Source organism: Suricata suricatta, chromosome 9 (genome assembly GCF_006229205.1).
Source record: "Suricata suricatta isolate VVHF042 chromosome 9, meerkat_22Aug2017_6uvM2_HiC, whole genome shotgun sequence".
NCBI lineage: Eukaryota > Metazoa > Chordata > Mammalia > Carnivora > Herpestidae > Suricata > Suricata suricatta.
In genome coordinates, this window is record NC_043708.1 from 34,851,172 (window position 1) to 34,878,608 (window position 27,437).

The 27,437-nt window shown below is 41.9% G+C and overlaps 1 protein-coding gene across 1 annotated transcript in view; it reads right to left on the reverse strand.

Moving 5' to 3' along the window:
- Nucleotides 1–9,542: 9,542 nt before the first annotated feature.
- The window catches only part of PPP1R36 (protein phosphatase 1 regulatory subunit 36), a 31,838-nt gene continuing 13,943 nt past the window's right edge, over nt 9,543–27,437 (reverse strand). The window contains exons 6-11 of the mRNA XM_029951673.1: nt 25,005–25,103; nt 19,835–19,969; nt 11,638–11,680; nt 10,920–11,098; nt 10,643–10,834; nt 9,543–9,908 (exon numbers count right to left, since the gene is read on the reverse strand). Coding sequence (XP_029807533.1) covers nt 9,764–9,908; nt 10,643–10,834; nt 10,920–11,098; nt 11,638–11,680; nt 19,835–19,969; nt 25,005–25,103 — 793 coding nt within the window. The 3' untranslated portion in view covers nt 9,543–9,763. The remainder of the gene's footprint in view (nt 9,909–10,642; nt 10,835–10,919; nt 11,099–11,637; nt 11,681–19,834; nt 19,970–25,004; nt 25,104–27,437) is intronic.

Genomic DNA, 27,437 nt, shown 5'->3' on the forward strand with positions numbered 1-27,437 from the left:
AGATTAGAACTCCTATACCAAGTACCTAAAAAGTGTTCTAACGAGGTTACCTGGGACCTGAAAAGCATCTTAAGATTCTGAGCTAAAAGAAGGACACATGAATTTTATCAATTAAGAACAAGCACCCAGAGACCACTGGCCTTCATCGGAACTTATGACAAGGTACTGTGACTTTCATTATCTGTGATACCATAATACAGTACCTGGGGTTGGGGAATGCATCTACCCCAAGAAACAGAGCACTTCCTATATTATGATTTCTGTGATAAACCAGGAAAGGAGATACGATGTGAAGAGGTATTCATCCCTACTCTTATTGGAAGTATAAATAAGAATGAACATACAAATCTATCTTTCACTACCATAGCATTTGCAATGACTCAAAGAAATGATTTCGACCAAGGGAGGAAGTGAGGATTCTCACAGAGACGGAGGTGGTGTGCTTTGGGGCCAGCCTTCTGGGGAGAGATTTGGTAATAATAAGGTCTTAAGGATGAGTGTTCTCTTTGATGCAGCAATATCATTGCAGGGCTTTATCCTGAGAAAACAATCATTAGTTTGAGTGATAAAGTATGTATAAAATAACATAAGGGATTGGGCAAGGATACTGTGGCAGATTCATACCATAGAATACTGCAGGGCTAAAAATCATATTTTAGGGGCGCCTGGATGGCTCAGTCAGTCAAGCGTCCAACTCTCCATTTTCACTCAGGTCATGATCTCATGGTCATGGGATTGACCTCTGCATCAGGCTCTAGACTGAGCATGGAGCCTGTCTGGGATTCTCTCTGTCCCTACCCAGCTCATGCTATCCCAAAATAGACATTTAAAAAAATACTTCACATGAGTGCTGGCTGCTCTAGGAGAGTGCTCACCACACACCACCACAGGAAGAAGGGAGGGTGCGGACAACAGCACAGGGCATGGCACAACCCGGGTTTTGCTTGAATGTAGATGCAACAAATGACTGAAAGGCGATTCACAAAACGTTAGCGGTAAGTTTTTTTTCTCCCTGCGCTTTTCTAAGGTTTTGTGTCTTTGTGTTTTCTAAGGGTTTTTGTTTACACCAAACAAGGTTTACTTGTGTAAATTAGGGGGAAGAGGGATGATGTCATTAAAAAGTATTTCTAAGTATGGATTGATATGGGGCATCCAAAAAAAAAGCCTTAAATTTTTTATTTTAAATAGCTCCAGTGTTCTGACACTGGCCAGTGAGGGCAGGAGGGGTGACCCCCCTAAAGGTCCTAGGCTCAGTTCTCCACCTCTCTCTAAAACTGTGACTCCACTTTATAGCTTGCATTATTTATTACCATTAGAACTTTCAAACTAGGAAACCAGAATAGACACAAAATGTAACCTTTCACTTCAACAGAGCCGCCCTGGGATGCCTGTTTGTCTCCTACTTTGCCAAGGTCCACGTTCCTCTGACTCTCCCTGCACTCTCCTTCCTGGACTGTGAGTGATAATGTACGAAAATATGCAGAGTAAATTGAGGCCACTTGTGGCATCAATACTGCAACTTGAACTTGACAATCATGGTTTGCTGGTCTCAAACGGGCACTTAAATTTCAGTGTGGGTACATGATTTAGTAATCAAACCTTCCCTTCTCTGTCAGTTATGTTTCTACCCTTCAATTAGCTGCACTGTTTTCTAATGTGCTGTAGAGTTTTTGAAATAATTTATGCAAGTGTTTGGTTTCCATATTTACAATTTATACTGCTTTCCTAGCATTTTAAATGGAAATGTCAATAAATGCTATGAATTGGTGTCAAAAAAAAAAAAAAAAAAGGTCCTAGGCTCAGGTGGCCACTCTTGTGCCAGGTTTCAGTGTGGCCTGACTTCTCAGGGTGAAGGCTAAGGCCCTCGGCCCAGCGCATGCTCCCTTGCTCTGCTTAGGCAACTGGGTTAGAGGTAGGGGAAGGAAAGGAAATGGAAACAAATCATTCTGTACAAGGAGGAGGAGGGAGGCCAGGGTGCAAGGGAAGTGGTCTTGGTCACCAAGTCTCTTGGCACGGCTCACCTAGACAGCCTCAGGCATCACCCCCAGTGAGAAAGCCGCCAGCACGTGTCCAAACTCAGAGACTGAGAACAAGTCTGTGAGCCTGTTGTCAGACACAGGCGGCCCTGGAGACGATCCGCAAATGCAACAGGGGACAGTTCACCTGTGCTCTCGGCTCCCCAACTCTGCCTGCTTTCTGCAAACTGAAACTTGTACAGGGGCAGGAGGGATGCATGAAATGGCCCTGGAGGGAGTCAGATGTATTTTTCTTACTTTGTATAAAAATTAGCTGGGAGATCAGAACGCCATAAACGAAGTCAAAAATTGGATGCCAGGGTTGGGCAGGCTGAGTTCTACAACAGTGATGGTTCAGATGCTCTACACCGCTGGAGCAAGAACCCTTAAAACAAAGACCAAACAGAAAAGCATTCTGCAGTCACCAGCAAAAGGTTAAGATCTCATCTTTCCTGTGTAAAGAAGTCCTCACTACTCCCGAACCAACCCCGTGACCCAGCTCAACTGCGTGAGGCCTCCTGGCCCCGCAGTTTCCATTCAGGTCTAATTTTTTAAATTTTATTTATTTTTGAGACAGAGGGAGACAGAGCTTGAGGCAGGGAGGGTCAGAGAGAGAGACACACACACAGAATCCGAAGACAGGCTCCAGGCTCTGAGCTAGCTGTCAGCACAGAGCCCACACAAGGCTTGAACCCACCAACCGTGAGATCATGACCTGAGCTAAAGTTGGACGCTTAAGCCACTGAGCCCCCCAAGTGCCCCTCCATCCAGGTCTAAACCCCATGAGAACCCCCTGACACATTCCCCGGTATGCTCCACCCCATCTCTGCCAATCCAGACCCCGTACATCTTCAAGGCCCATCTCTATGCCCACCTCTCACTGCCTCCACCTTCTAGGCTCTCTCCCTTAAGCTCTAGTGCAGTGTTTTTCTTGGTCTCTGACATTTAATTTCCTTTTTGATCCTGTATTTGTCTTATCCTTCCCCTGATGCTCAGAGAGCAACTGGCATAAAGGACAGCATGTTGTCCATCTCTATGCCCACATTTCAGAATACTACAGAAGTATCTGCCAAACATTTTAAAAATCATTTTTAGGACAATTTTACATTTAAAGAAAAATTGCAAAGACAACATAGAGAATTCCGGTATACCTTATACTCAGTTTCCCATGTTATTAACATCTTACATTAGTACGGCATATTTGCCACAGTTAATGAACCAACATTGATTCATCACTATTAACTACAATCTATGCTTATTAAGATGTCCTTAATCTCTTCCTACTGTCCTTTTCCTATTTCAGGATTCTTTCCAAGATATTACATTACATTTAGTCATCATGTGGCAGTTTTTCAGAATTTCTTTTTTTTTCTTTAAATGAAGATATAATTCACTTACTATAAAATTCACTCTTTTAAAGTGTACAATTCAGGGACAGTATATTCATGATGTGTCACCATTTGAGCTATCTAATGCACTATTTATCTTTCTCTGCCCCTCTCTTATTTTCATGCTCTTTCACTCTGTCTCTCTCTCAAAACAAAGAAACTTGAAAAAAAGAAAAAAAGAAAAGAAAAGCAGCAAGACAAAAGACAGTTACAGGCAAAGGAAACCCCATAAAGCTGTCAGCAGACTTCTCAGCAGAAACTCTCCAAGCCAGAAAGGTGGCATAATATATTCAAAGTGATGAATGGGAAAAGCCTGCTGCTAAGAATACTCTATCCAGACGCGCCTGGCAGCTCAATCGGTTGAGGGTTTGACTTTGGTTCAGGTCATGATCTCACAGTTTGTGGGTTCGAGCCCCATGTCGGGCTCTGTGCTGACAGCTCAGAGCCTGGAGCCTGCTTCAGATTCTACATCTCCCTCTCTCTCTGCCCCTCCCCAGTTCATCCTTTGTCTCTTTCCCCTTAATAAACATTAAAAAAAAAACATTTAAAAAATACTCTATCCAGCAAGGCTATCATTTAGAATAGAAGGAGAGATAGTTTCCCAGATAAACAAAAACTAAAGGCGTCCATGGCCACTAAACCAGCCCTGCAAAAAAAACTAAAGAGATTCTTTGAGTGGAAAGAAAAGACCAAAATGACAGTATGAAATTAGGAAGCACAAAAGCAGTAAAAATAAGTATTTCTGTAAAAAAAATCAATCAAGAAACTCACAAAATAAAAGGATATAAAATATGACACCATATACCTAAGACGTGGGTGAAGATGAGTGAAGAATGGGCTCAACCTTAAATGACCATCAAATGCAGGCTGCTATATGCAGAAGAGGTGGTAAGCAACCTGATGGTAACCACAACTCAAAAACGACTAATAAATACGCAAAGAATAAAGAGAAAGAAAACCAAGTATATCACTAAAGAAAACTAGCAATCCATGAAAGGAGGAAAAGAATGGGCCAGAGAAAATCTTCAGGAAAAAAAAACACAAAACAAGTAATAAAATAGCAATAAATACACATCTATTGGTAATTACTTTGGACTAAATGCTCCAATCAAGACATAGGGTGAGAGAATGGATAAAAAAAAGACCAATCTATGCTGCCGATAAGAGACTCATTTTAGACATAAAGACACCTGCAGATTGAAAGTGAGAGTGTGGAGAAACATTTATCATGCAAATGGATGTCAAAAGAAAGCCAGAGTACCAATACTTATACTGGACAAAATAGACTTTAAAACAAAGACTATAACAAGAGGAGCACCTGAGTGGCTCAGTTGGTTAAGCTCCCAACTTCGGCTCAGGTCATGATCTTCCGGTTCGTGGGTTAGAGCCCTGTGTCAGGCTCTGTGCTGACTGCTTGGAGCTGGGAGACTGCTTCTGATGTTCTCTCTGCTCGTCCCCCACTCACGCTCTGTCTCTCTGTCTCTCAAAAATGAATAAACATTAAAAAAAAGACTATAACAAGAGTCAAAGAAGGATACTATATAATAAAGGGGACAATCCAACAAGAAGACATAACAATTGTAAATATTAAATATTTATGCAACAGAGATCTGCTTGGATTTGATCTCTCCCTTTCTCTCTGCCTCCCACCCTGCTCATGCATGCATGTGTGCTCTCTCTCTCTCTCTCAAAATAAATAAACTTCAAAAACAACCATAAAGGAACTAATCGATAATAATACAATAGTAGTAGGGGACTTTAACACCCAACTTACATCAATGTACAGATCATCTAAACAGAAAACCAACAAGGAAATAATGGCTTTGTTTTCTTTTTCTTTTTTTTTTCCAAAGTTTTATTTATTTATTTTGAGAGGATGGGTGGAGAGGCAGAGAGAGAGGGACAGAGAGAGAATCCCAAGCAGGCTCTGCACTGCCAGTGTGGAACCCGACATGGGGCTCAAACGCAAGAACTGTGAAATTACGACCTAAACTGAAACCAAAAGTCAGACACTTAACTGACTGAGCCACCTAGGTACCCTGAAAAAAATAGCTTTGAATGACACACAGAATCAGAAGGATTTAAGAGACATAATCAGAACATTCCATCATAAGACAGCAGAATACACATTCTTTTCAAGCGCACATGGAACATTCTCCAGAAAAGATCACATATCGGGCCACAAAACAAGCCTCAACAAATTCAGAAAGATCAAAGTCATACCATGCATCTTTTCTGACTACAACACTATGAAACTATAAGTCAACCACAAGAAAAAATCTGGAAAGATTACAAATACACAGAGATTAAATAACATGCTACTAAACAATGAATGAGTAAACCAAGAAATAAAAAAAGAAACAAAGTACATGGGAACAAATGAAAATGAAAACAGTGGTTGAAAGATTTTGGGATACAGCAAAAGTGGTTCTAATAGGGACTTTACAGCAATACAAGCTTATCTCAAGAAGCAAGAAAAATCTTAAATACACAACCTAACCTTATACCTAAAGGAGCTAGGAAAAGAACAAATAAAACTTAAAACAAGTAGAAGGAATGAAATAATAAAGATTAGAGCAGAAATAAATGACACAGAAACTGAAAACAAACAAATAAAAAACAAAACAGATCAATGAAACCAGGAACTGGTTCTTTGAAAAAAAATCAATAAAATTGATAAACTTCTGGCCAGATTTATAAAAAAAAAAAAAAGATAGAAGACCCAAATAAATAAAATCACAAATGAGAGGAGAAATAACAACCAACACCACAGAAATACAAACAACCAATGACAAGAGAATACTGTGAAAAACTACATGCCAACAAATTGGACAACCTAGAAGAAATGGATAAATTTTAGAAACATATAACCTACCAAAACTGAAACAGGACGAAATAGAAAATTTGAACAGTCTGATTACCAGCAAAGAAATTGAACCAGTTTTCAACAATCTCCCAACAAAGGTCCAAGATCAGATGGCTTCACAGTCAAATTCTACCAAACATGTGTAGACTTAATATCTATTCTTCTCAAACTATTCTAAAAAATACAAAAAGAAGGAAAACTTCCAAATTCATTCTATGAGGCTCACATTACCCTGATAACAAAATCAGATAAAGACACTACACACACCAAAGAGAGAACTACAGGCCAATACCCCTAATGAACATAGATGCATAAATCCTCAACAAAATACTAGCAAGCAAAATCCAACAATACATTAAAAAAATCATGTATCACAATCGAGTGATATTTATTCCTGGGTTGCAAAGGTGGTCAGTATTCATAAATCAATCGATGTGATACATCACATCAATAACAGAGAAAATAAAAACCATATGATCATTCCAATAGATAAAGAAAAAGTATTTGACAAAGTACAACATCCATTCATGAAAAAAGCCCTCTGCAAAGTAGGTCTAGTGGGAACATATCTCAACATAACAGAGGTCTTATATGGAAAATCCAGATCCCTGACCCACAGAAACTGTGAAACAATAAATGTTATTATTTTAAGCCACTGCGTTTTGGAGTGATTTGTTTCACAGCAATAGGTAACTAATAGTTAGGACTACTCCCCTCCTCACTTCCCACTGCTCTGATCCCACATGCCTTCAAGTCTCACTTCCTCAGGGATGACTTCCCCTTCCCCTGTCCATTTCTCACAATCCAGCAAGTCTCTGGTTATTGGCATTCTTTTTTCTCTTATACATTCTTCATCCTCACTTGATTAGTTCAATTTCTGAGTATCTGCTTTCTGTCTGTGTCTCCCCAAGACTTGCTGGCTCCAAGTTAGAGCTGGCTCTACTGTTTCCACACTGAATTCCGAGCACCCACCAGGGTGCCCAGCATGAGTGGAGATATACCAATTCTGGACTGAAAAAATGAGTAAACAAATGAAGGAATTGATCAATGAAGTACACCAAAGCCTTGCAGTTTCAGAAAGGAGGTAGAGAAAAGCCGAGTACCCTAGGAAAGAGAGTTATAAAAAGTCTCACAATTCCTAGATTGTATTTTAAAATAACAAAAACTAGGGGCACGTAGGTGGCTCAGTCAGTTAAGCGTCTGACTTCAGCTCAGGACATGATCATGCAGTTCGTGAGTTCAAGCCCTGCGTCAGGATCTCTGCTGACAGTTCAGAGCTTGGAGTCTGCTTTGGATTCTGTGTCTCTCTCTCTTGCCCCCCCTTCCCTCCTGCTCACACTCTTTCTCTCTCTCTCTCAAAAATGAACATTTAAAAAAGTTTTTAATCATTTTAAATATTTTTTTTAAATCCCCCAAAATAAAACCATGTCAACATATTCTAGATAGAAATTTGTTATGACAGAGTGTATTATAACCAATTTCTCTACATACATTAAAAGTCCAACAAAGGTTACTTCATAGCCCACGATTTTGATAAAAACCTTGCGGTTTTAATGGGAGTTGTCACCAGAATTGACCTGGATAGTAAAGAATAAAAGCGTGAAGACAGAGGGTATGTTGAAGCCACCCCACGTTAGCCTTAGGCTGGGGCTGATGGGCCTCTGCTCTTGACATTAAATCTGGGGAAGGTGTTCAGTTTTCTCTGTGAAATGCATTTTTAGCTAAAGGCTAACAGGAGGGTTTTTAAAAATATTTATTTTGAGACAGAGAGCATGTGCAAGTGGAGGAGGGGCAGAGAGAAAAAGAGAGAGAATCCCAAGCAGGCTCCATGCTGTCAGCACAGAGCCTAATGCGGGACTCAATCTCATGAACCTGAGAGATCATGACCCGAGCTGAGATTTAGAGTCGGACACTTAACCAACTGAGCCACCCAGGCGCCGCCGGAGGATTTTGAAGCTGGAGGATAAATCTTGTGACACAGAAAGGTTCATTCAATCCAGTTGTTTTAGCAGATTAAACTCCTACAGGACTTTAAAACAATAATATAGAACCAGCAGCTCTGTATTCCACACAGCGGAGTGGCTTCCTGAGTGATTCCTACCGTCGCCTGCCAGATAACATCCGACTCACTCCCTAGTGAACACTGGGCTGCCCGGAGTTCTGCTCAGCCGTGCCCTAGCCTTTCGCACCCATGGGGCACACTTGTTCATCTGTCTTCACACACGTTCTTCCTTGACTAGAAGTCCCCGTTAGCCACCCAGTCCCCGCAAAACCAAATGCCGGCTAGAAGTGACTGCTCTCCTGCTGGGTTCTCTTAGGGCTCTGGGGCTTTACCTCCTTTATGGTCTCTCACACATTTCAAAGTGTCTCGTGAGCAGGTGTGTGTTTTATTTATCTTCTCTACTATACAGCCCTGAGCATATGGTCTCTGTCTTGATGATCCCTTTTCCCCACATAACCCACCACAAGGCTTTGGAGGGAGCAGATGCTTTTTTTTTTTTATAATGTTTATTTATTTTTGAGAGACAGAGAGAGACAGGGTGAGCAGGGAAGGGGCAGAGAGAAGGAGACAAAGAATCAGAAGCAGACTCCAGGCTCCAACCTGTCGGCAGAGAGCCTGATGCGGGGCTTGAGCCCACAACCTGTGAGATCATGACCTGAGCCAAAATCAGACACTTAACCAACTGAGCCATCAAGACGCACCTAGGGCAGAGGCTTAATACATATTTGTTGTTAAATGGGTAAATGAAAGAATGAATGAAATGTATATGCTAAAAGCTTTAAATGAATAAGATACGCTTTTCTCAATGCCAAAAATAATACAGCCATAGAAAGGGATTTAATTTTAAAAACACTTTATTTCCTTTATAAAATTTCATTTTCAAATGTACCAAAGGTACTCTCTCAAAAAGTAAAAATGAACTCAGAAACAAATAAACAGAATGTTTCTTTTATTTTTTTAATGTTTTATTTATTTTTGAGAGAGCACTAGCAGAGGAGGGGCAGAGAGAGAGGGAGACAGAGGAGCCGAAGCGGGCTCTGTGCTGACAGCAGCAAGCCCAGTGTGGGGTTTGAACTCACGAATTGCGAGATCATGGCCTGAGCTGAAGTCGGAGGCTCAACAAACTGACCCGCCCAGGTGCCCCTAAGCAGAATGTCTCTTCACTAGTCTACTAGAACGCCGGTTGGATGTCCTAATACATTACTCTAAATAGTCACATAAAAGCCATGGAAATAACTAAATAACAAAGCACATCAGTAAATACAGGGAAGTAAGCTTTTCAAGAGTTTTCTGGAATTCTTTAATACTCCATTGTTGAACTTGTGACAAAATTAATTTGAACAATTTAAAAAAGTGTGATAACAATAAATATTAGTCCTATATAAAGTGATTAAATCAAAGTGGTTTACTTCAACTACCGGGACTTACTTACAGAAATGGAATGTACCAGATTAGTTAGGGGATGTCGTTTCAGAGGACAATCTTCTCCTGACTAAGTCCGTGTATCCTGGATCTTTATGTTATTTCTTTTTATCAGGGAAGAATGTGCCCCAGACACTCTTGTGTTTTCTTCCGGTTCAAGGGGGAGAAGGGTATGGGGGTTGAACAGACGTCGAGGCTCCCCCAAGATGCCAACTCTGTGAAAAGAATTATTGGTATAGCTGAAGCAGTGTGGCCAAAGAATAAGGTGTATGGCTGTGCTTGTGTGTAAGCTACACAAACGTACACACATGCCATTACACACACAAACACACACTTAGAAGTTTTCCCTGTTTCCATGAACTACCACTGTGATTTTATTTTATTAAAAAAAATTTTTTTAATGTTTATTGATTTTTGAGAGACAGAGCGTGAGCAGGGGAGGGCCAGAGAGGAGACACAGACTCTGAAGGAGGCTCCAGGCTCTGAGCTGTCAGCACAGAGCCCGATGCAGGGCTCGAACTCACCAACCATGAGATCATGAGCTGAGCCGAAGTGAGCGGCTCAGCTGAGCCACCCAGGCACCCTATCCACTGTGATTTTAAATAGGGGTCCAAAAATAGCCTACAGTACGATTTTGTAATGGCCTTCCTCACACTTACCAGAGAACATCGTTCTCATGGAGAAACCTCAGCTTATAGAGGTTGCTACTCCCTCCGCCAAATAAGAACTATTTGAAGTCTAGCATAACTTTCTAGCATGTTTTCTAGTCTGGTGTAACTGATGGCTGCTTCGGAAAGGAGACAGGTAGACAGGGGAGGGGTGGGTAGGAAGGCGGTGCGTTCGTCTTGTTTCCAGCCTGTGGCCTTGGCACTGCGTCTAACCCTTGGCCCTCCCAGCCCGACCCAGCACACGCCGCAGGGCTCTCCTTTCTCCCCACTGGACCACTTACTTTGGCATGAGCGTCGAGTCCAGACTTTCCATGTGCTCTTGCATCTGCACCGGGAGTTTGACGTCTACCTGACGATACTTTTTCTCAAAGACATTCTGAGCTTTTTCTCTGAGAGACGGCAGCAGAGTAGACATGACTGGAGAGCGCATGTTAATGGCTTTTTTAATTGCTGGTCGTCTTGCCATCATTCTCCTGGGGTGGGGAGAGGTGACATTTGGGTTACATCATCCTGTTTTCTAGAAATGGTCTTGAACTTTGGAAAAGCAAAATATCAGACCTGAATTGCACAAAAGTCAGGCGTTTATCTTCCCCTCCTAATTCTTCATCCTCACGCTTCCTTCGAGGAGTGTTGAACACGCTGGTACGAAAGAGCCTTCCTATTTCTTCCTCAATCTCTGTGAAGTGTTGACGCCGGAAGACAATCCAAGCTACGTACGTACAGAAAGTGTAAAAGGACTACAAGAGAAAACAGACAAGAATCTCAGTGCACGGCTACGTTAGTAAAAAGTCTCACTTGTCTATGTAACATTGCTCAGCAGACGCAAACCCAGACGACCCAATTTCTGCATGTTCCTGAAAAGCTGTGGAAAATGACACACGTACTCACCTTTGCGGGAGGAAAATCACACCAAAAATTTAAGATATGACAAATAGCTTGTTAGCAGCCTTCTAAGAAAAGATATTCACTAAAAATAAGTGCCTGACACATGGCAATTGGTCCTTGGTCTACTTCATGTTTCAAATAAAAGAGAAAAGTCCACAGGGCGCCTGGGTGGCTCAGTAGGTTAAGGTCGTGATCTTATGTTTGTGGGTTCGAGCCCCGCGTCGGGCTCTGTGCTGACAGCTCAGAGCCTGGAGCCTGCTTCGGATTCTGTGTCTCCCTCTCTCTCTGCCCTTCCTCTGCTCATGCTCTGTCTCTGGCTCAAAAATAAATAAAACATTAAAAAAAATTTTATAAGAAAAAAGAGAAAAGCCCCAAAATGTAAGTGACTCACCTCAAAGAATTTCCAGTCTCTCTGTGTATCTGATATTTTCTCCCTGCAATACAAAAAGCACAATTATAGGTTAAGAGGTAAGTTCAATCTTTCAGTGATCTGGGCAAGCCCTATCTTTATTTATTATTAAAAACATTTTTTAAATGTTTATTTTTGAGAAAGAGAGAGTGTGAGCCAGGGAGGGGCCAAGAGAGGAGACACAGAATCTGAAGCAGGCTCCAGGCCCCAAGATGTCAGCAAAGAGCCTGACGTGCGGGTTCGAATTCACGAACCATGAGATCATGACCTGAGCTGAAGTTGGCCGCTTAACTGAGTGAGCCACCCAGGCCCCCGAAGCCCCTCTCTTTAAAAGGCCTCTTCGGAGGATCATTACCTGTGGCCCTAGGGCTATTTAGCCACATAAATGCTATCAAAAAGCATTGAGAATCCCAAAATCTTTTTCTTCAACTTCTTAGGTTATCCAGATCAAAACCCTTCGAATGTTAATCCATGTAAATTCAGGATAAACAAGACAGCAGGAAATGAAAGTTTTTGGTGATGTGACTGTTGGGGGGTAAGGAGAGTGGAAAGGTGGTAAGAAGGTAACATGGGGTGTTAGTAGGTAGGGAAATAAAGAACTAGAGGGTAAATCTAAAATGGAGAAAAAGACAAAGAATAAAAAAAATGATAAAAAAAAATTTTTTCAAATGTCCAGTTGACCGGGACAGTGGTGTGCTCTTCCTTCTGGATGCGGTGCGAATGCTGAGCCTCATCTCTTAAAAGCACACATCTGCTCAGGAGTCCTTGTGACACAAATTCAATGTTAAGCATTCTGTACTGGCATAGGCACGCTTACTGAACTCGCCCCACCCCAACAAAGGCCACTCTAATTCCGATTCCCCGCGCTAGGAGGGCAGGCATGGCCTGCGGGGGACTCGGGACAGTCCGTCACGTGATCACCCAAGGGGGCCAAGGCTAGAGCCAGCCACTCCAAGGCTGATTCTGGCTTCACTTCTGCTTCTTGCTTGCGGAGCAATAGACTCCAAGCATTAACCCTTGTTATCAGACTTTAGAGAGCTGTCCTGAACTCCGGCGGTCTGGGCAAGAAGACCCAAACCCCTCAGCACCTCCAGCCTTCCCACAGGGACCACAGGATCTGTGTGAGCCCAGACTAGCCCTCCATTTGAGGGAAACACGGAAGACCTGGTTCACCTTCTCCTGGTGTGGATCCCTTCCCTCCCACAGCATCTTCGGTCCTACACTGGCTTCCTTGTGTGCAAGTCGTCAGCAAGGGGCCAAGGCAATAAATACAGGAAACATGCACTAAGTACAGACTAGGTGGCAAGCACTATGCTAAGCCATTTATATTCTCATATTTCGTCCTCATTAGATCCCTATGGTGTAGTCAGCATTATTAGTCCCACGTTACGGTTCAGGAGACTGAAGTCTAAAGACATATTTAATTAGGGACAGAGGCTGTACTAGAACTTGGGCCTGTCAGACTATCCCTGTAACCAGAATGCTAGGAAAACAAGCTTTTCCTTTAGAATATTTGGCTGATGAAAAACATGAAACTACACAGCCCAGCACGAGTTTTCAGGACAGGCCTCAGCCTGCAGCCTCCACCTGACAGGAGTGTCCGCGGGGCACCTTCCCGCTGATCACAGACACCATGCAGACCTGCCCGGCTGAGGCACAAACCCACCAAACTCAGTTTCTGGAAAGCCAAGGCAGCTGGCCTTCTGGGAGGAGACTGAGAGTGCAGTTAACGTTTGTGTAACACAAACCAGCGCCGTCTTAGTGAGGCTTTGAAATGACAGAGGAATTGCACAGGAGACACACACTTTCTCCTCTTCTTCTCTTTTTAAACATTAGAAGAGGAAGGTACCGTGAACCTGTTCCCCTTCCCCTCAAGTTGCCATAAAACTGGGACTTCTTTCTCCCTTAAAGCCCAAAGCAAACTGATGTAACCTCCACCGTAGAAATCAAGTACAGAATGTAATGGGTTTCTTCTTATCATTCTGATTTAGCTTTCCATATGAACCTGAACCAAGTCCAGGAAATGCAGAGAATGAGCACATTTGGGAACCTCCTAGTTTAATCGGCAAATTCATCTCTTGGTGAATTTTGAGTTTCCTTTTCAAGTTAATTTTATAATTTTTATATTAAGTACATAGCAATTATAAACTGATTATAAATTTAAAATTTTTCTGAGTAAAAATAACAAATTTAAGTACTCCAAATCCTCCACAAATAGAAATAGAGTTTAAAATATTTTTTTTTAACATTTATGTATTTTGGGGAGAGAGAGAGAGAGACAGAGCATGAGCAGGGAAGGGAAGAGAGAGAGGGAGACACAGAATCTGAAGCAGGCTCCAGGCTCTGAGCCATCAGCACAGAGCCCAATGCAGGTCTTGAACTCACGAACTGTGAGATTATGACCTGAGCCACAGTCAGGCTCTTAACAACTGAGCCACCCAAGTGCCCCTGAAATAGGGTTTATAATAGCAAAACCCAACAGTAATATAATGCAAGCCACAAATGTAATCTGTGTGGTTTTCTTTCCTTCTTTCTTTAAGAAATGGAGAGTGCAAGTAGGGCAGAGGGAGAGAAGAGAGAATCTTTTTTTTTGCTTATTTATTTGATTTTTGAGAGAGAAAGAGAGAGAGAGAGAGAGAGAGAGAGAGAGAGCAAGCACTGGGCACCTGGTGGCTCAGTCAGTTAAGCAACACTTGATTTCATCTCAGGTCATGATCTCATGGTTTGTGAGTTCAAGCCCTGCATCAAGCTCTGCACTGATGGCTTGGGATTCTATCTCCCTCTCTGTCTCTTCCCTGTTTGCTCTCTCTCTCAAAAATAAATAAAAATAAACTTAAAAAAAATAATTCCCCTGTGCTTGGGCCATTATGATTATTATGAGGGAGAGGGAGAGAAAGAGAGAGAAAGCATGAGCAAGGGAGGGGCAGAGAGGGAGGAAGGGAGAGAGGGGGAGAAGGAGGGAGAGAGAGAGAGAGAGAGAGAGAGAGAGAGAGAGAGAGAGAGAGAGAATCTTAGCAGGTTCCACACTCAACATGAAGCCCAACACAGGGCTTGATCCCATGACCCTGGAATCATGACCTGAGCTGAAATCAAAGGTCAGATGCTCAACCAACTGAGCCACCCAGGTGCCTGCACAAATGTGATTTTAAAGTTTCTGCTAGCCACAGTAAAAAGAAACATGTTAAATTAATTTTAATAATATATTTATTGTACCCAACCCCCAAATATCATTTTAATATAATCAATATTTTAGAATGATTTAGATATTTTATCCATTTTTAAACTTTTTGGTATAGTGGATATTTTACATTTATGGCCCCTTTAAATATGGATCAGCTACATTCCAAGGGCTCATAGCCACATGTGGCAAGTCGCTACCAAGCTAGTCAGCAAAAATGCTGCACATTTCACCTGTGAGGGCACACTACAAAGGCAAGAGGGGAAAGCCAGCTTGGTGATAAACCCAGAGATTTCCAGTGGCCTATTATTATGCCTTCTTATTCTTTCTTGCTACTCTCAGCCAAAAGCTCAAATGAAGAAAGTATATCATAGTTTTAGTCACTCCTGGAAAAAAAAAAAGCCTAGGGCCAAGCCCATGGGGTTCTGGTCTGGAGGAAGAAAAGCTATGATTCGCACTTATATTATGTTCCCACCCCCCCTGCTGCTCTGGGTGAAATCAGGTTTAAATGAAGGTCAAGGGCTACTCTGCCCAAAGGAAGAGAAATATAAAAGGAAAGTATTCAGGGGAGAGAAAGAGGCCTTATTGCATTTAACCTTGGGGTGGGGAGTACGGAATGGGGCTGAAGGATGATTTATAGACTGAACTTTAAGGAAACCCTTACTCTCTTTGCTCATCGGCACACCAGCCTCTCCGGTCAGCCACCAGGTGCCAGGAGCAGGGAGGAGGTAGAAATCCTAGGGCACAGATGGGGGTGGAGCCCAAATGAGCCGTCACCAAAGAATACATCTGATGCTATGGCATGTGCCACAGAGAGACAGGTTTTCTTCTCTATCCTGGAAAACACAGAGATCTTTTACTGAATATGTTCATCAAAATTGTGCCAAATCTTTTTCGATACCAGGCTTTTACAGATGTATTTAGAACAGAAAGGCATGTCCTCCTACTTCTCAAGAAACATGAAAGCACCAAATTAACAGCTCCCAAATTGCTGGTTCTTCTGAAGTCTTTAATTTAACTCCAGAGACACATAGCGTAAGATGTCCTAGTCCAGTATTAAGTGTGCATATGTTAGAGAAAAAAGTCAGAAAATACACATGAGAATGTTCTCATGAGAATATTAGCTTATTCCCATTGGAAGTGAAATAATGATATGTTAAAATCAGGTAATCACTCGACTGGCAAAAACTGTCCTCATCTTCCACATAAAAATAGCCAAGAACAGTATCGACTCCACTGGAAGATAATCAACACCAATGGCCAATTAGCAACGTTTACTGGCAAAACATGCTGTAATCTGTTTTCCTCGGTGTCCTTTGTTTGGCTCTGTGACCTGTATGGAATCTGTTATGTGAATGGTGGGTGGTAAACTCTGAATGAACCGTTTCTTCTCTCCAAACTGCTATCTGGCAGGCAGGAGAAAAGCAGGTGGTGTTGCAAAAAGACCAGCACCTCCTGGAGATTAGCTCTTACTAAACTGAGGCAAGCATTATCTTCAAACATAATGCGTTCTTTTAATGTTTGTATAAAAATTACAGTGTAATAAAAATGTACTATTACAAGTATCATAACTTGGGGCGCCTGGGCGTCTCAGTCAGTTAAGCCTCTGAGTTCAGCTCAGGTCATGACCTTTCAGTTTGTGAGTTCCAGCCCTGCGTCAGGCTCTGTGCTGACAGCTCGGAGCCGGGGAGCCTGCTTCAGATTCTGTGTCTCCCTCTCTCTCTGCCCTTCCCTTGCTTGCATTCTCAATCTCTCTCAAAATTAAACATTTAAAAAAGAGAGAGAGAATTTATCTTTAAAAACAAGTATAATAATTTAAGTGTAGGTTCTATATCCAGAGAATTAAAAGATATGATAAAAGCTCTAATTATGATATTGTTACAGTTTGGATTTTCTTTTTTTTAATGTTTTATTTATTTTTGATACAGAGAGAGAGAGAGCATGAGAGGGGAAGGGGCAGAGAGAGAAGGAGACACAGAATCTGAAGCAGGCTCCAGGCTCTGAGCTAGCTGTCAGCACAGAGCCCGACGCGGGCTTGAACCCACGAACGTGAGATCATGATCTGAGCCGAAGTCGGAGACTTAACCGACTGAGCTACCCAGGTGCCCCTGGATTTTCTTCATCTCAAAATTAGTCTGCACTGCATATGGGCTTTTAAAGACAAAACATTAAATGTTGGCAATTCAATTATTTTTTAGAGGTGTTTTTTTAAACTTTGTTGTGGACTGAAGGTTTGTAACCACCAGCCGCACCCCCAAATTCATATGGTGAAGCGTTAACAACCTTTATTGTGATAACATTTGGAGTAGTCTTAATAATTAGGTTCAGACGACATCATGAGGGTGGAGCCCCACGATGGGATTAATGTCCTTTCAAAAAAAGAGGTGGCACCTGGGTGGCTCAGTTGGTTAAGCATCTGACTTCGGCTCAGGTCTTGGAGATCAAGCGCCCCATCGGGCTCTCTGGGCTCTCTGCTATCGGCATGGGGCCCGTTTCTGGTTTCCAATCCTGACCCTCTCTCGCTGTAACCTCCCCTGCTTGAGCGTGCTCTCTCTCTCTCTCAAAAGTAAATAAACCTTTAAAAAAAGAAAAGGAGGAGAGACTCGCGCTTTCTCTTTCCAACAAGGCAGCTGTCTGAAAGTCAGGAGAAGGGCCTCACCACAGCTCGACAGGGCTGGCCTCCTGATTTTGGACGTCCAGGATTCAGAACTCTGAGAAAAGAAATTTCTGATGCTTCAGGCATTCAGTCTGGGGTAACTTGTTATGGCAGCTGGAGCTGACTAATATAAACCGCAAATTCTAGTTTTCTCAATTTGAAGTGACAATTTGCAAACAGAAGAAATTAATGTTTAGAAAAAGAAATTTTATAAGCAAATGAATAACAGACTGTAAAGCTGATGATGAACTTGTATGACTTTTGAATAGCATCAGAAACAGGTAGAGATGCGCCTGGGTGTCTCAGTTGGTCATGCGTCCAACTTCAGCTCAGGTCTATGGGTTCAGGCCCCACATCAGACTCTCTGCTCTCAGCACGGAGCCTGCTTCGGATCCTCTGTCTCCCTCACTCTCTGCCCCTCCTCCACTCTCTCCCTCAAAAATAAATATTTAAAACATTTTTTTAAATTAAAAAAACCAAGATAGAAATGTTCAAATAAACAAAAATTCTTAACATTTTCATAATGTGTAAACACATAAACATCAAAAGGAAAGCAACAAACTAGAAAAACAGCCAATCCTTGCTATATGAAACATCAATGATACACAAACCCAGTTTCCACTTGATAAATGGTTAAAACTAGATGAGGCAATAATTCATTTTAATAATTAATATAACAGGCAATAAATTATTTTATACAGAAAAAGAGCCCAGACTCCACAGTCATGAAAGATATTCAAAATCAAATAAGATTGCTGTAAGCTTGTTATACAACTATCAAAAAAAATCAAACTAACAGAGCTAGGTATGCTTACTGCTGATGGTGATAGAAAATGGTTTCACCTTTTTGGAAAACAATCAGGCAATACATAACAAGAGCTAGAGAACTATCCATGGCTTCTAGGTAAATACTTTCTGGGCAATAGGCCCTAAGTAAATAGCCCAAATGGACAAAGTAGTTTATGTAGAGATATCCAATGCAGAAATATCACAATGCAGAAAAATGGAAATCACATAATCAGCATCCACATAAGGTAGATCACACGGGGGATTAACTATAGATGCTATTCAAAGTGGTAAGGCGAAATTATGCAAGCAGAATAAGAGAATAAGGGAGGGACACAGAGAATGTGTATCTGTATCTTGAAAATGTGGGGGATGCAGAGAGAAACCATGAATTGTGTTCTTTTCCTTTAGTTTGGGCCATGGCTGTGGTCTGTCTCTTGAACCTGTTGTGAAACTGCTCAGAAAAGGAGATTTGGGGCGTGGGGTGGTGTTTAAGGGTTTAAGTTTTCCCTCTGATGCCTCCAAATTCTCCTGTGATAAGACGCTTTTAAATTTTAGTTATAGAGGGACGCTTGGGTGGTTCAGTCAGGTAAGCATCTGATTCTTGATTTTGGCTCAGGTCATTTTATCACATGGTTCATGAGATCAAGCTTCAAGTCGGGCTCCACACTGACAGCATGGAGCCTGCCTGGAATTCTCTCTCCCTCTCTCTCTGCTCCTCCATTGCTTGTGTGTGTATACACGCATGCACACATTCTCTTTTTTTCTCTCAATCTCTCTCTAAATAAATATAAATTTTAATTACAGTAATACATAAACTGTCCTTTTAAGGCAAAGATTATCTCCCCACAAACAGCATCATCTTATAACCCCCACCTTACTAGCTTGCACCCACTATTGCTACAAAATGAACAGCAGAAGGGTAGGGGACACACCCAAGGCCCCTTGTGACATTGGCCCATCACCCAACCTCCCATCCCAAGCAGCCATGGGGACTCTGCCTGCCCCAGGAAGCCTTCCAGGTTGACAGCAAGATTCTACTGAGCCAGTATACACCGAGAGAAAGTCTTTTAAAACTAAGCAGTGTAGGGGCACCTGGGGGGCTCAGTCAGTTGAGCGTCCGACTTCGGCTCAGGTCATGATCTCATGGTTCGTGGGTTTGGGCCCCGTGTCGGGCTCTGTGCTGACAGTTAGCTCAGAGCCTGGAGCCTGCTTCGGATTCTGTGTCTCCCTCTCTCTCTGACCCTCCCCTGCTCACGCTGTCTCTCTCTCTTTCTTAAAATTTAAAAAATACTAAAAAACAAACAAACAAAAAAACTAAGCAATGTGGATTCTGAGGTTCTTCCCACACTCACTTGGCTTTCTCAAACAAGACATCACACGTGTTTGGGGCAGAATCTCACCTGAGCCCCATTTTTCTGTACAACAGAAAAGGAAACTTTTGTAAGGGCTCCAAACGTCAAACGTAAGGGTCTTAAGGATATGGACGGACACACACACACACACACACACACACACATACACACACAGACCTCACGGGAGGCTCCATGTGCACTTACTTCCCGCAGCACATGTGATGCTTCTCCGGCATTCCCGTGCCCAGGACGAGGACGCAGTACTTCTGTGCCAGGTATTTCTGCGCCGCTTCTAACTTACTTATAACCAATTCCAACTCTTTTTTCTCTACAAGGCTCCTGAAAAGAAAACAATCATTTGGATTAATTTTGGCAAACGCCAACATTAATCAGCGAAAAGTCAGAAGTGTAAGCTATTTTGAAAGAGATACAAGTGAGTCAACACCTGTGGCTTACCCTCTCATTTGGCTGATCTGAGCTATGGCAGAGGGAGGGCTTTGATATTTATCTTTGTAATTAGCATCTCAGGTTCTTGGTGAATTTTCACTCTTTTGTAGATTCTTTATGCTGTGGGTCTCTAATGTAACACACAGGCAGTCCTAATTTACACAGAACAGCCCAACTAATGAATCACCTACACTGGGCTCTGAGGCAGCTGGCAGCCCATTTTCCTGCCGTTTTGCTGAAAGAGCTACTGGAGACTCTCCCACGTCAGCTCCCCCTGGGTTCCTGATGTTACTAGGAAGCTTGAAGGCTCAGTGTTTGAACCACTCAACACCTCCCTACTCTCCGTGTGCGTCTGCTGAGGAAGCAGGTGTGGAGCACTGGTCTGGGTGCTTTGGCATCAATTATCATAGCCTCGCTTCCCTGTGAAAAACACTGCCTCGGTTGCAAATGAACGTTCCAAAAGACAACCTGTTACAGCACGTCTGGAGCCTAATTTTAGACGTTTTTGGAGTACAGTTGAGTAGGAAACAATGTTGCTAACAACACATTCCAATGATTGCTATTGAAAAGTGAAGTGTCACTGGCTTTTTATCTGCCTTTTCATTCTGAGAAAAGATGTAAACCCAATGAAAGGCACTCTAAACAACAGGGATGAATTACTGCTTCTGATGTTAACTACGAGACTGACCACATGAGGTTATGCCCTGGAGGAAGGGGTTTAAGGACAACAGAGATATTTCAAAGCACAACATGTTATCACAGGTGATGAGAAGGCTTGTGAGTCACTGGAATAAAATGAGTTTCTGGAATAAAGGGAGTTCCAACTTTAAATGAACTGATTTCAAATAATCCAAACACCTACACCCACACCCACGTGCATCTCAGGGCCCTGACTATGCCCGCCTCCCTGCTGCCTTCAGCAGCCCCCCACTCTCACCCTTTACCCCCACTTTTCCAGAGCTGCCAGTAGCTGATATGCCTCTTTGGCTGTTGAAAACAAAACAACAATTAAAAAAATAAAAGCCTTGAAACTTTTAGGCCAATGGTTCCAGAGCTTAAATATACACAAGAATCATCTGGAATACTTGCTAAAAGTGCAGATTCCTAACGCTCCCTCCTCTCCAACATCCTGATTTGGCAGGTCTGGGTAGAGCCTGGCATTTAAAACAAGCCCAGGTATAATCCTTTGGGGGAAAAAAATGATAATAATTTCAAATACCATACAATTGATCATAAACTTGTGTCTGATAATCTCTCCTGGAAATTTATCCTTCTTAAAAAAATTATCCAGGGGCACCTGGGTGGCTCAGTCAGCTGAGTGTTGGAATCTTGATTTTGGCTCAAGTCAGAATCTCACAGTTTGTGGGTTTGGACCCTGCATCAGGCTTCGTGCCAGCAGTGCAGAGGATGCTTGGAATTCTCTCTTTCTCCCTCTCTCTGCCTTTCCCACACGGGCTCTTTCTTTCTCTCTCAAAATAAATAAACTTTAAAAATTATCCAAAATTAAGGGGGAAATCTAATGCATGAAGATATTCAATAATATTCAATTATTATCTATTTGTCTATTAGGAGAACTGGCAACTCCCAAAAATCTACAAAATGGAGGAGAAAAAGGAGTAGGCTGTATTTATTTGTTAACTTAGCAAATGAGTCCCATAGGATTTATTCGAGCACCAAAGTCCATACCCTTAACCAGTATATGTGCTATGTAGGTAAGTCAATCAGTCAATAACACTAGCTTGATGGAAAGTTATGCCACCATTAAAAATTATAATTATGAAGATTGTAATAATTTGAAAAATACATACTATGTTTTAAAAACTACATAATTTGGGAGCACCTGGGTGCCTCAGCTGGTGAACTGTCCAACTCTTGATTTCATGACTCAGGTCATGATCTCGCAGTCTGTGAGCTTGAGCCTACTTGGGATTCTCTCTCTCTCTCTCTCTCTCCTCTGCCCTTCTACCCACTTGTTGTCTCTCAAAATAAATAAATAAACTTAAAAAAAAAAATTACATAATGTTGCCTTTGTTCAGAAGCCACAAACCCTACGTACAAACGGATGAGCTCTGTATGAGACAGCTCAGCGGCATGGCACAGGCCTGGGAGTCCGATCCCAGCTCTCACCTCAGCCCCACCGCCAACTAGGCGTGTCATCTCCAGCCAGCTACTTAACCTCTCTGGGCCTTGGCTTCTTCATCTGTAAAATGGGGAGAAGGCTCCTTCCTCTGGAATGGGGCTTTTAGCCGTCTAAACCCAGCAAAGCCTTTGTAGCCATTTCAGCTCTCCCCTCGCAGGCTGACAGCTCTCCTCCCAAGTGGCAGCCTCTGGTTTACGATAAGACGCATTATCTCATGTAATCTGGATGACAACTCTGTAAAGGGGACACCACCATTATCCCTGTTATACCTCACTAGTTTGACCAAAATAAATTTTTTTCTTAAAGTTATTTAAGTCCACATATCTCAATACAATACATATTTATGTCTACTATAGTAAGTAAACTGACTACTGGAGGCCTGAAAGTGAAGTCATTCTAATTATTTCAGAATCACACCATAGAACCAATCTTTTCTATTTTTATTTTAACATTTGAGAGAGAGAAAGTTGAAGAAGGGCAGAGAGAGAGGCACACACAGAATCTGAAACAGGCTCCAGACGCAGAGCTGTCAGCACAGAGACCAGCGCAGGGCTCGAACTCACAGGCTGTGAGATCAGGACTCAGGCCGAAGTCTGACACTTAACTGACTGGGCTACCCAGGGAGCCCAGAGAACCACCATTTTAAGACTTGGATTTTTCTGTCATCTGTAACCGATTCCTTCTGAAAAAGCCTACCTTATACCACTGTGCTCTAATAAGTTCTAGTGTATTTTAAAAACAACCAAGAAACCTTTTTTCTTTGTTACCCATTTCTATAAATTAAGAAATGAAAGAAATGTCTGCTAGAGTAGCTATAACTCTCAGAATTAGAAGACACCACAGAGTGTAAGCGAATGTACTACCGAAATCTGAGAAGCTTCTGGAGGGACAACAAGCCCCTCAAACCTTCCAAGCCTACAGATGGCTGAGTCCTTCTGCTGCTAACATAGGAACCCTCCATGATCTCCAGCCGCTCCGCTGTGAAATGCAGCCTTGAAATGACACGGAAGTGGTTGATACTGATGGCTTCACGAGACCAGCAGTGTTTCTGAATTACTTATTTGGTTCTTTACAAAACTGCTGTCGAAATACATTTAACTATCCATAAAATGTTTTTCAAACGGCTTGGTTATACAAAAGGATTTTGCATTTTTTTTAAATTTTTTTTAATGTTTTATTTTTATTTTTGATACAGAGAGAGACAGAGCATGAGAGGGGGAGAGACAGAGAGAGAAGGAGACACAGAACCGGAAGCAGACTCCAGGCTCTGAGCTGTCAGCACAGCTAATGCACAGAGCCTGACTCGGGGCTCGAACCCACAAACGTGAGATCTGACCTGAGCTGAACTTGGAGGCTTAACCGACTGAGCCACCCGGGCGCCCCAAGGATTTTGCATTTTAAAAACATTCCACAGCAACAAATTGATGACTCTAACAGCATTTCTAACAGCTAAATCATTGGGTTGATTCCACATGTACTGGGGAGGGCAGCCTGGACACTTGGAAAGTTCCATGATTTGCAAAAGGTCACCAAGCCTGAGAGGCATTGTTCTCCGCTGGACTTGGAGTTCCCGGATTCTTGCCCCATACAGCTCTGAGCCACTTCTGCCTAAAGCAGTGAAATTCTTCCAAAGTAGCCTAATATCAAATATCATTTGGGTCATATCTATTAATTTTTTTAATTCTTAGTTTTTTTCATTAGATGCTTACAAAAGCCCTAGTAAGAACTTTATAAGCATAAAAAGCATAAAACCAAATCCAAGTATCTGTATCTGCACTGTGCTACATGGTAGCCATGGGCCACACGTGGCTAGTAAGCGCTAACTGTGGTTATTCTGAATCGAGAAAATTGCAAGCATCAGATTTCAAAAATTTACTCCAGGAAAAAAAAAGTAAAGTATGTCATCCCTAACTCCCTAATATTGACTATAGGCTGCAATGCTATTTCTGAGTCATTGTATTAAATAAAATACATTATTAAAATTAATTTCATCTTTATCTTTTTTAAGATTTTTTATTTTTAAGTAATCCCTATGTTCAACACGGGACTCGAACTCATGACACTGAGATTAAGAGTTTCATGCTCTAATGACTAAGCCAGCCAGGCACCCCCACCTTTATCTTTTACATTTCTTAAATCTAGCTACTAAAAGATTTTAAAGTACATATGTGGCTCTCATATTTCTACCAGGCTGTGCTGGTCTATATTTGTGCTGGTCTGGAATATTTTGTTGTTAGAATACCTATTTGAATTACCCAGTGAGCATTAAAAACTAATGAACCCCTCCCATGTAAATATTTTAGTAGACTCCAAAAATCTAAAAATTTCCATCATCTCTATTACTCAGCCATCAAAAAGAATGAAATCTTGCCATTTGCAATGATATGGATGGAGCTAGAGGGTATTATGCTAAGCAAAATAAGTCGGAGAAAGACAAATACTGTAAGATTTCACACATATGTGGAAATTTAAGAAACAAAACAGATGAACATATGGGGAAGGAAAGGAAAAATAAAATAAGAGAAAAACAGGGAGGGAAACAAGCCAAAAGAGACTCTTAACTAACAAGAGCAAACTGAGGGTTACTTGAGGGGAGGTGGGTGAGGGGATGGGCCAAACAGAGGGCACTTGTGATAAGCACTGGATGTTATATGTAAGTGATGAATCACTAAGTTCTGCTCCTGAAACCAATACTAACTTGAATTTAAATAAAATCTTGAAAGAAAAAAGTCAGTTTTAATACTGGCAATGATAAAATTTTACAGTGCACTGCAAAGTCCTACTTACACCATGTAGCTTTTGGGTTTCTTTTCCAGGGCTATTTTTTCCAAGTAGTAAAATAAATAGTACAATAATGCCATGAGGAAATGATCCAGATGTTTATTCCTATGGAGACAGTTTTTAAAAAAGAAAGAAATGAATGCTAACATATTTCAAACATAAAACTTCTCATAAAAATACATGGGCACATGACATAAGAAGTTCATGTTATCATGTCTATCACACAACTAATTTCCCATTTAAAATTCCATCTACTATATGCCCACTTCGGCAGCACATATACTAAAATTCTATCTACTGGGGTGCCTGGGTGGCTCAGTTGGTTAGGTGTCCAGCTCTTGATTTCAGCTCAGGTCATGATCTCATGGTTCCTGAGATCAGATCCCACATCTGCACTGACAGTGAGGAGCCTGCTTAGAATTCTCTCTCCCTCTCTCCCTCTCTCTCTCTCTCTCTCTCTCTCTCTCTCTCTCTCTCTCTATCCCTCCCCTGGTTGTACATGTGCGCTCCCTCTTTCCAAAAAACAAAAACAAACAAACAAAACAAAAGGAAACAAAAACCACCACCAACAACTTTAAAATTCTATCTACTATACTATTGAAGATGTAAGAAATCAGATTTTTGTAACCAAAACTTTTTGGGAGGTCACACACTAAGTTATGGTTTTGTTTATAATAAGTTTTTATTATACAAATAATATTTTTCCATTCTTTAAAAAAGTTACACAAATGTGTAAAGAGTCCTCTCCCTCTCTTGCTACCATCCTACCTGCAAGTGGCAGCCATTGCTAAGAGTGACATGAAGCCTTTCTAAACTTTGCAAAGCACAGTTAAATGCAAAGTCCTCCCCCACCAACTCACATACATGTGCATGAATATATGTTTTAAAATGTTCTTTGGTAACACAGAAGATAATGCTGCACACACAAGTCTTTGCAACTTACTTTTGTCAGCTACCTGCTTAGCATGGACCTCTTTCCTTAATATTATGAATCAATTTTCCTCATTCTTTTAAACAGCTGGGTAAAATATTCTGTAACTCACAGTTTAGTCCTCTATTTATTTTTAAATTTTTTTTGTTTTTTATTTATTTTTGATAGTGCGAACAGGGGAGGGTCAGAGAGAGAGGGAGACACAGAATCTGAAGCAGGCTCCAGGCTCTCAGCTAGCTGTCAGCACAGAGCCCGATACGGGGTTTGAACCCACGAACTGTGATATCATGACCTGAGCCGAAGCCGGACGCTTAACCAACTAAGCCACCCAGGCACCCCTATTTTTTTAATGTTTATTTATTTTTGAGAGACAGAGAGAGAGAGTGTAAGCAGGTGAAGGGCAGAGAGAGAGAGTGAGACACAGAATCTGAAGCAGGCTCCAGACTCTGAGCTGTCAGCACAGAGCTTGATGCAGGGCTCGAGCCCACAAACCGTGAGATCATGACCTGAGCCGAAGTCGGCTGCTTAGCCAACTGAGTCACCCAGGCGCCCCTAACTAATCCTTTATTGATAGATATGTAGGTCTTTTAGAAATATTATTAATACTTCTACAGTAATAATACTGATGGCCACATCTCTGAGTAACTTCCTAGGAGTGAAATTGCTGGGGCATCATGTAGAGCACATTAAAGTTCCATAGTTTTGCTCTAGGAAAAGGTTGCACTCACTCACAATCCTATCTAATTTGTTAAAAAAACTACTTTGGGATGCAGCAAAGGCAATCCTAAGAGAAAAAACTAGAAGTCTTTGCCTTCTTTCTAAATACCCTTAGAAGATTTTTGCTACTTTCTTTCTAGCAAATGGAAATTCTTACCGACATTCTTTCTTCAACTTGTCAATACCTGGACAACAGGATGACTGAGAGCATTGTAGATTTTTTTTTTTCCACGACATTAATATGTCCCTGTCCTAGGTTGGGTTCTCACAGAAACAGACTCTGAGACAAAGACTTGGGATGTGCACACAGGAAACATCAGTAGGGGGGTAGTGAAGTTAGACAGGAAAGGGATGGAAGCCCACAAAGGGAGTGTTAACAGCTGGCTATCCCCGTGGACAAAGGAGTTCAGTCCCGTGGGGGAAAACTTCTCAGAGTTATCTTGACAGATGAAAGTTAAAATATTTTTCTACCAACACTCCCTCCTGGCACAACACTGCCTGAAGGCTGCTTCTGGGACACTGACTCGGTCGTGCTCTGAGCACGCCCTGCTGTCAGGACGAGCGTGCTCCTGCCGTGGAATGAAGCCTCAGGTGTCTGCCACAAACAGCCTTCACTGAATATAAGGGAATCTGGGGGGCTGCCAATCTCTGGGTACTCCTCACTGAGCACGCACAAGTGTGGCGCCGTTAGAGGAACCCTCTACCCACAGCCTTAAAGAGACACGATAACTTCCGATTTTGTGTCTGAGGAAACAGGCCTAGAAAGGTCAAGCTTCACCCAGTTACATACC